The sequence below is a fragment of the Gymnoscopelus microlampas genome, assembly GCF_963454915.1.
Source record: "Gymnoscopelus microlampas genome assembly, chromosome: 11".
Taxonomy (NCBI): Eukaryota; Metazoa; Chordata; class Actinopteri; order Myctophiformes; family Myctophidae; genus Gymnoscopelus; species Gymnoscopelus microlampas.
In genome coordinates this window covers 46,169,268-46,178,703 of record NC_139948.1, presented here as the reverse complement: position 1 = coordinate 46,178,703, position 9,436 = coordinate 46,169,268, and the positions used below count along the sequence as shown (strand labels likewise).

The 9,436-nt window shown below is 38.7% G+C and overlaps 1 protein-coding gene across 3 annotated transcripts; it reads left to right on the top strand.

The window, feature by feature from the left end:
• The first annotated feature begins 753 nt into the window (after nt 1-753).
• Nucleotides 754-8,940, top strand: LOC311055603 (uncharacterized protein). Of its 3 annotated transcripts, XR_014601800.1 has the most exons (8): nt 754-816; nt 1,967-2,030; nt 2,710-2,791; nt 5,437-6,498; nt 6,681-6,836; nt 7,127-7,222; nt 7,477-8,585; nt 8,616-8,940. XR_014601800.1 is itself a non-coding variant. In XM_084071857.1 (7 exons), exons 4-7 carry the CDS (start codon nt 5,437-5,439, stop codon nt 7,780-7,782), a joined length of 1,620 nt encoding a protein of 539 aa, XP_083927983.1. In that variant the 5' UTR covers nt 754-816; nt 1,967-2,030; nt 2,710-2,791; the 3' UTR covers nt 7,783-8,940. The 3 variants fall into 3 exon arrangements, 2 of the variants coding, with proteins under 2 accessions (XP_083927983.1, XP_083927984.1); XM_084071857.1 differs by having other exon boundaries at nt 7,477-8,940; XM_084071858.1 differs by lacking the exons at nt 754-816; nt 1,967-2,030; nt 2,710-2,791 and adding an exon at nt 2,829-2,938 and having other exon boundaries at nt 7,477-8,940.
• Nucleotides 8,941-9,436: the final 496 nt, after the last annotated feature.

Here is a 9,436-nt window from a genome sequence, read left to right as displayed (position 1 = left end):
CCCCATCATGGACACAGCAGAAGATCGCATATACGTAGGTGCCAAATGCAGCCCCCAGACAAAGCCCCGGATATATTTTAGCCTAACTGTTACAGATAGTGGACATAAGTTATAAAGTCATGTACAAGAACACCACTAGATCCAAACAGACAGACAGACAACCATATAGATAGATAGATAGATAGATAGATAGATAGATAGATAGATAGATAGATAGATAGATAGATAGATAGATAGATAGATAGATAGATAGATAGATAGTCAGATCAAACATGTACATGCATGTCAAACACACACTGTTGTAAATAAATCAGTGGCCATGTAAATATCACTATTAGAAACAATTATATAAGCTCAATAAAATCAGTGAATATCATGCACGTGATTGTTTGAGTTGGACAAACCAAACTAAAAGAGTAAAAATCTAACTGTTGATTTTGAGTAAGATGTACATTATTATTTTAGTTAATGTCATGAGAATAAAATAGTATTTGACAAACTGATTATATTTATGAAATATACCCAATCTGTTTTGGTAGTTTTCCATCATAATATTTGAGAATGGAGTAATTATACAAATCAGTTTAAATGAATATAATTATTACTCATTCCAACTCAATATTCTTCATTGTAGTAAGAATAACCTAATAAATTGAGTAGATGTCACACTGAACGTGATGACGTCAGACGCAATTCTAAATGCGCCCAAACTGCTATCCTTTATGGGAAATCTTCTTGTACCTGCTGTCAGTCCGTCGTCCAGACTTTCGCCATTGTTTCAACAAATAACAAGAGAAGAGAGCAGCAGTACTGGTGGTAAGTACATGTTAATTAAATATTGACCGTGTCTTGTAGCATATATCACGTTTTTATATGGTATAATTTCAGGAATACCTTCTTACTTTACAGTTTTTCCTGCTAGTTAAACTTACAGTGAAACAAACTTCAGTGGTCTGCTGCTAACAGTTATTCTGGGCCGGGTGGCGGTCTTGAGAGTTTAACCAAATGGACCTGTGCGTCGTGTTACAGTGTGTTGATGCGGACTTTGCTATTTCGCCTTTAGTTTAATGGTGTATAAAGCGTTCCTTCAGACGTAGCCATGACGGTTCCCCACGATCTGTTTCAACTTCTGAGCAGTTCCTCCCAATTTCCCGCTTATTTCTACATAAACGTTCATATTTCAAAAGTGCTTAACCAAGGCTCACGGATGTCACAATAATGCACGCTATAGCAGAATTACCAGTATCTTTCTGTAATACTCAATAAAAAACATTTTAATCCAATCGACGGCCATTTTCTATAAAACGTTTTATGTATCAGAGTGCAGTACGTCTCCCAACCGATAGGGTCGCATCGTTGAAAGCAATGGTCAAAGGTCTGAGAAAATGTCCAACCGATTGGATTAAAATACTTTTTATTAAATAATACGGAAAATACGGGTAATTTTGCTCGAGCATACAATATTGTAACATCCGTGAGCCCAGCAAGCACATTTATTTTGAAATCTGAACGTTTGTGTAGACGTAAACGGCAAATTGTGAGGAATTGCTCAAAGCCAGGCTGAGGTGGACCCAGAACTATCAACATACATTTCCCATGTTAACTTGCGTGGATATAGGAAGTGACGACAACGGGGCTAGTTTTTTGGTGTGTAGTTCGTTTGACTTGCGTCTCATTGTTGGCTCACTGAAAGTAAACTACAACGGCCATGATGCAAAGCGTGGTAAGCGGCAAAATCCCCCCCGCGCGCGCGCGCCTCCATAACTTTCATTTGTTTATCAAAGTTAAACTGGATGGTTCATACGCGCCCACAACGGGAAACCACCGATATAAACGGTAGAAAATAAGCCTGTGTTGGGGTGGCAATGTGGTTGTAAAGGTGCTTGCGTGGGCTAATGTTTAATGGTGTGTGTGTGTGTGTGTGTGTGTGTGTGTGTGTGTGTGTTTACCTTTTATTTTTCTATAGACACAAGTCAACTACTGAGCAAGAAAGAAGCACGCTATGGGTTGAAACTATCTCTGTCTGCCTAGTAAGTCCAGCTCCATCATCTGTAACCAAACTAGCCTTATTATGTATGTTTTTCTTTTTTGTGCTCAACCCCATATTTCATAATAATATCTGCACAGTAACATGGAACTAAAGCTGTTAAATGCTTTATTTAATGGAGTAGAGGTAACAGAAATGTAAAGTAAATATGGTAGAGCAGTGGTTCTCAAACTTTTTCATGTCAAGGACCCCCAAATTGACACTTATTAGCCCGCGGACCCCCATTTGAAAAGATATGCCAAGGCCCCCCCATAAGAGAAGACTTTTACGGCTCTAGCAGTGATTTTCAACCATTTTAATTTGAAGGACCCCCAGTTTGACATGCAATTAGGCTACGGACCCCCATTTAATGGCATTTCTATATCTGGGACCCCAATTTCTATTGTAAAATCAATGTTAATGTAACTCAGAGAGTGTACAAATGGAACTAACGGGTCCATTTGGTTCCATTTGTACACTCGCTGAGTTGCAAACCCATAAAGGTCAATTTGGATCCTAACTATCTATTTAGCTGGGGACCCCCTGGGACTCCCTCAAGGACCCCTGGGGGTCCCCGGACCCCACTTTGAGAACCAACGTGGTAGAGTATGGTGAGAACATCTATAGAGTAGCATTACAATCAGTTTTAATTTCTTTCTTTTTTCTTTTTCTTTTTTTTACAGCTCATGGAATGGCGATGTAAGCTGTGCACATTCGTGGCTTCATCAAAAGGGACACTTCTCAAGCATTATCGAGTGAATCACGGTACATTTGGACATGGATATTCAGTTCCCTGTATTCATTTAAACTGTCCTTGCACCTTTAAGACATGGTCTGGCCTGCGCACACACTTGCATATAACCCACAATACTGTCGAAACTGAAGAGTGTGAAGTTGTGCAATCTCTCAGATGTAAAACATGTGACTCATTCTCTTCTAATGCAAAAGACTATTTTCAACATATTAATTCCCACTTGAAAAACTTTGAAACCATAGAATGTGTTTTTGATGGATGTGATTCCACAGCTAACACGTATCAGGCTTATGCAACACACAAAAGTAGAAAACACAAATTCTATTCATTGAAAGATTTTAAGCCTGAAGTGATTGCAATACCTCCAGTCTGTATTGAAAATGACAATGACCTTCCACTGTTGGAATCTCATGATGATGAGGACATAGATGCCTTAGAGTTGGATTGTGAAAGGACTACTTCAACTACAACTGACATTGAGACAAATATTGGTTCTCTCTTGTTAAAACTGGACAGCATCTACAATGTCTCTAGGCAATGCATTGATGATTTGGTGGAACAGCTTCAGTTTATCTGCACATCATCAACTCAGTGTATTCCGAAGCTAATTGGGGATATTTTTACTAAGAATAGCTGTGCTGTTGATGAAGCTACTGTCAGTGAATTGGTTGACAAATTGTTTCACTCTAATCCTCTTAATGTAGCCCTTGGGTCAAAGGGTCCCTTCTCCTCAAAGCATAAGAGGGAGAAATATTTTAAGGAAAACTTCAGTTTAATTGAGCCAGTAGAGTATGTTTTGGATCGAGATGAGAACCGCAGCTTTCAGTATGTGCCCCTTCTCCCATCCTTACAACAAGTGTTGAAAAATGAAGACATTCTTAACAATGTATTGACTAGACATTCAAACATTTCACAGTTGTCATCCTTCCGTGATGGTAAATATTTCAAGCAAAATGAATTTCATGCTAATGAAGAGTTAAGTATTCCCCTTATTCTTTATGTAGATGATTTTGAGACTTGCAACCCTCTTGGAACTTCCCGGAAAAAACACAAAATCACAGCCGTGTACTGGCAACCTGCTGATTTACCATCTGAGCTGAGATCACAGCTAACTTCAATTAATTTGGCCATTCTTTGTAAAGCAAACGACGTAAAGAAATTTGGCTACGAAACTGTGCTGGAGCCTCTCTTAAAAGACCTCTCAACATTGGAGAAGGAAGGTATTTTTTTGCCTCAGCTTGGTAGAAATATTAGAGGTACTGTGTTTTGTGTTTCAGCCGACAATCTTGGCGCTCATTCTTTAAGTGGACTTGTAGAAAGCTTTAATGGACACTATATCTGTAGATTTTGTATTGGGGAACATTCTGAATATCAGAAAAAAAGAAGTGTGTTCTGGAGCTTTTCCACCAAGAACAAAAGAGAACTATGATTTACATGTTGGGTCTGTAAAAGAAAATCCTGCTCAAGGACACTGTTTTGGTGTGAAGAAAGGTTGTCCTATAACTGAAAAATTGAGCCATTTTCATTTTGTAACAGGGTACCCACCAGATGTTTTGCACGATTTTTTTGAAGGTATAATTCCAAAGGAATTGGCGCTATGTCTTAATGTGTTCATCCGCAACAAGTATTTCACCTTGACAGAACTTAACCAGTCCATAACAGAGTTTCCTTACGAGTGGACTGATAAGACTGATAGACCCCAACCAATCCCTAAAAAATTTGCAAAAAACAAAAATATTGGTGGGAATGCACATGAAAATTGGACATTATTAAGGATTTTACCTTTCATTATTGGTTCAAAAGTACCACAGGATGATCCAGCTTGGCAAGTTCTGATGATCTTAAAAGATATTACTGAGCTTGTAGTATCCCCCATTCTTACTGAGGAAAGAATTTGCCATCTAGACATATTGATATCAGAACATCGCCGCAGACTGTTGGATGTTTTCCCAGAGCAAAAATTAATTCCAAAGCACCATTTTGTGGAGCATTATCCGGAACTGGTAAGAGCATTTGGTCCTTTAGTTGGTGTCTGGACTTTTCGCTTTGAGGCAAAACACTCTTTTTTTAAGAGAGTTGTTAGATACACAAACAACTTCATAAATATATCGCTGTCACTTGCCTCAAAGCACCAAAGGATGATGGCTTATCATTCACAAGCAAATGCAAAGCCTGCAACATGTGTCACTAAAATATCAGCTCTTCCATTAGAAATACTTGATTTGGGGATACAGCAGGCTTTCAAGAAAGTTTATCCAACACAAACCACTGTGAACTTGACCAATGTTGTGATACACCATGGAACTAAATATGCTGCCGGTATGGTTTTGCCTTATGGAACAACTGGTGGGCTCCCTGACTTTGTTGAGATTTCACAGATTATTGTAGACAGAAATCTCAGTTTCATTGTGAAATTACTTAACGGCAAGTATGATGAACATTTTAGGTAATTTAGTTTGGAATACTCTGGGAGAATGACCCTGATACAACATGGTGAACTAGGTGACACATATCCCTTGGCAGCCTATTGTGTGGGAGGCAAACGCATGGTTACGTTGAAGCGCCACATTTGTCCATTTTAGGGGGTGGGAGGAGAATGACTGTCAAACACCTGCAATAATTATTTTTTTTCTTGTATTTTTTCTGTTTTGCCTAGATGGATTTGGTTGCCTTGAAGGTTATAATAGAACAACGGAGTGAGAAGCTTACACTGCCATCAGGAATACCCAGCACTATAGAAGAGTTGCAAAAGACTGTCAAGGACACGTTTGGACTCACTGAGTGTTTCTCTCTAGAGTACTTGGATGTAGGCTTTGGTGATTTCTTTGCACTTCATTCCACTGACCAGATAGGAAACAGGGGGACAATCAGAGTTTCAATCACTCCATCAATAGTACTTGAATTCTCTCCAGATAACCAGGCGAGTACAAGCTATGTGTCTGCTAGTGATACATGGTCAGATATCCAGAGAGATGGTGCATCAGGATCGGACGACACTATTATACTATCCCCTCGTACTGATACGGGGTCAGATGACCAGACCGAGGGATCATCAGGCTCGGGAGACACTATTATACTAAGCCCTGCTAGGGACTTGTGGCCAAGTGTAATCGTCATTCCACCTTTCTCTGTGCCAACAGAGGCAGTACTGAAGAATGCCAATGAAGAATATGCCTCGAATGGTACTCTGCTCGAAAGTTCTAGGATCAACGGGGACATTAGGGCAAAATTGGCAGACTACATGTACAGCTACAAACCCTACCCCTCAGGCCTGGAAATAGAAGCAGTTGCAGAGGCTTTAGTCAAGAAGCACCCATGTCTGACAGACACATCTCGTAATGGCTGGCTTTTATGGAAAGTGAGTCTTAGAGACAAGATGCTAGATCTTAGGAAAAAGCTCAGCGGTCTTGGATTTTCAGAGGTTAGCTGCAACACTCTAAAGAACAAGAGGCCTAGTGACCGTAAACCTGCAAAGAATGTAAAGAAAGCACGGAAAGGAGAAGTGATGTATCTCCCAGACTATCCCACAGGTGACAATAAGGAACAGCAAGAGCTTTACCGACACCAACTAATCGAGGAATCAAAGAAGAAAAACAGCACAGTCATCAAGGACTTGATGTGCAGAACCTTTGCACATAGGAGACAAGATGTTATCAGCCAGCAGATGTCTGTCAAAGACTTCAAGGAGAGATGGCCTGCCTTCTTTAATGTTTCACAAGTGAGTAAATTGTATCGCTGGTTTGGTCAACAAAAATGACATGTCCTGCATGTAACAGCCACTTACATTGTATTTAACCCGTTGCACCCTAGCATCTATTCTACATGAACATGTGGAAAATGACTAATCTACAAGCTCACAATGTGTTCTTTATCTCTCAATCCCTCATTTCTGTCTTTCAGGTCGGTGCCGAATTCAGGATGATCACCTCATTGAATCTCGAACAAAAATTCATGGCCATGTTGGACCACCATACCGCCAAACTGCTGTCACTGTTCCAGTCAAAGAAGGGTGCTGTAGGAGAGAGACATCGTGCTCAAATGAGTGTTCTACTTCAGGTATTAAACATTTAGGCCTACCTATTCAGTTAATACTTGTTTTAATTATGATCCCATCTGTCTCATTCACACTTCCCTCTTGTGAAATGCAATTACAATCACCAATTACTTTATATATGAATGTATCCTAAACTCATCTTAATCCCGTGCAATACTCTCCTGTTCATTCCCTGCTAGAAGTCTTAATAAAGATTAAGGACAGTCTCCCAGCCTTTGAAGTTTATGTAATAAAGAAACACCCTGCTTGAATGTGAAAAGTAATATTTAATTTATTGTTGCTATATCTGCAGACTGGAATCCCCATTCAGCAAACCAGAGAGGTCGTCATCCGATGCCTAATGGACCATCTGGGAGAACATGCAAATGAATTGATCGTGAACATTGAAGTGAGTAAAATTAAGCTTTTTTTTAAAAACTAATGTGATTATGGATGGTTTCATGGGAAAGTGTCCAGAGAATCAGGTTGTGATTAAGACATTGTGTTCTCACATACAGCCCAACTTGGTAATAGCAAGATGCACTCAAGGCTGCAATGCATGTGTAAAAGCAATTTGGTTTGCTTAGTGTGTATCTGTGTCCTTGTCTGGTAACATGCAGCCTGAAAGTGAGCTCTAATCAATTGTCTTTACAATATTCTCAGGATGCATCGGCCAGTGTGGAAGCGGAGTTGGCACAGAAGGTGATGGCAATCTACCAGCTGCGTAACCAAGGTGAAGGCGACGCAAGAGATGTCGGTATCGTGATTGAGGGCATCACCGTCCTCAAAGATCTCGGGGATGTGAGCAGAGCCTGCTGCTATCTTCTGGGACTGACTTATGCTTTTGACCTGAGGTACCCCAAGAAACTCAAGTATAGTTTTGAGGTGTTTCAGAAGCTGTTCCTTCAGCTGGACTCTGGACGGCTTACAGCAAAGGTTCAGAGACTGAAAGAATGTCTGCGTATGTAGTTTCTGATTGTTGATCAGAAACATGCTCTGAACATGCTGTCTGAATGTGGGTATACCCACTGGAGGTTGATTTATTTTGAAGTTGAAACAGTGGCAAGTCAACATACATTTTCTGTCATGGGAATAGCTCTCTCTCAACTCTTGTGATTGGTTAGGTCATTGTATTTTGATATTTGATTTATACCTGCCAAAAAGTACATTTATTGTCTTAATAAGGGAAGGGAGCTATTATTCTAATGTTTACATTAAACATTGCAGTGCAGTTAAAAGGGGTTAATGTTAACATAAAAGTTCAGATTTTAAAAGTGTTAATGTTTACACACAAGTTAAGAACACTTTTGGAAAAGTATTTCAAACAGCCTCTATTGATTGGCTCTATTAAATGTGTGTATGTGTGGTAATGTTTAAAGAGCTCATTATTATTCTTTATAAATGTTCAATTCAAGGTGTTGAGTGTATACGTCATACTGCAGTGGTTCTCAAACAGTGGTCCGGGGACCACCGGTCCTTCAGGGGGTGGTCCCAAGCAAAATTATGAAGAGCTGGTAACCAAATGGATCCTTATGGATCTTTAACACTTTACATAAGAGTGCAGTTAAAAAGTGTTTATGTTTACATAAAAGTTTAGAATTTAAAATGTGTTATTGTCAACAGCCTTTATTGATTAGCGCTATAAAATGTGTGTATGGTAATGATTTTCATTTTAAGAGCTCATAATTGTTCTTTGTAAATGTTTGTTAGACTGCTGCTTACCCATATGCAGAGTTCAATCGAAGGTGTCATAGTGCAGTGGTTTTCAACCAGTGGTCCGGGGACCACCATTGGTCCTTGAGGTGGTACCGGGTGGTCCCAAGCAAAATGATGGAGAGCTGGTAACCAAATGGATCGACAGATCTTTACCCCTTAACACTAAGAGTTAATTATTGTTGAAGTGGACCTTGATATGAAAGGGGTTGAAAACCACTGTTCAGTAACGGGGGTCTCCCTGTCTCTCCAGCTATTTAACAAACTAATTTCTTTTCACTCCAGACAGGGAGACCCCTGTTACTGAACATTAGCTTGAAGCTTTGTTTTTGCAGACATTTTTAAATGTCATTTTGCACACTGTTATTGTTTTTGTTTTTTTTATACTTTTATTGCAAGGTTTATTCATGTTTACATTTCACAGTGTGATATTTCATATCACACTGTTATTGTTGAATGTGTTGCACTGTTCCATTTGGACAATAAAAACATATATTGTCTGTACAATCGTTGTTCTCATTTGACATACAAAGGTAGACATGTTTAAAATGTAAGTAAATAATTTAAATGTTTTAATAATTTATAGAAATTATAGACTAGAGTAAATGAATAGGGTAAATAGTACTATATGAATTAAATCGAGTAAATTAATAGAGTAAATGTAAGATATTTGTTTTGTTAAATCATACTCTAATATTTGATTATATTTACTTGTAGTTTTTAGTGGTATTGACTTAAGAATTTAATTATATCTAGTCAATTTCTATAGGTCATTGTACTCAATAATATCTATTAAATCATACTCTAATATTCGATTATATTTACTTGTATTTTTTAGTGGTATTGACATAAGAATTTAATTATATCTACTCAATTTCTATAGGTCATTGTACTCAATTGTAGTTGTTAA

What these genes read in the sequence shown, in the direction of transcription:
- LOC311055603 (XM_084071857.1), top strand. Translation starts at nt 5,437, where the DNA reads ATGGATTTGGTTGCCTTGAAGGTTATAATAGAACAACGGAGTGAGAAG. An exon ending in CCTTCTTTAATGTTTCACAA is followed by an intron (nt 6,499 to 6,680) that starts GTGAGTAAATTG and finishes TCTGTCTTTCAG; the next exon opens with GTCGGTGCCGAATTCAGGAT. An exon ending in AAATGAGTGTTCTACTTCAG is followed by an intron (nt 6,837 to 7,126) that starts GTATTAAACATT and finishes CTATATCTGCAG; the next exon opens with ACTGGAATCCCCATTCAGCA.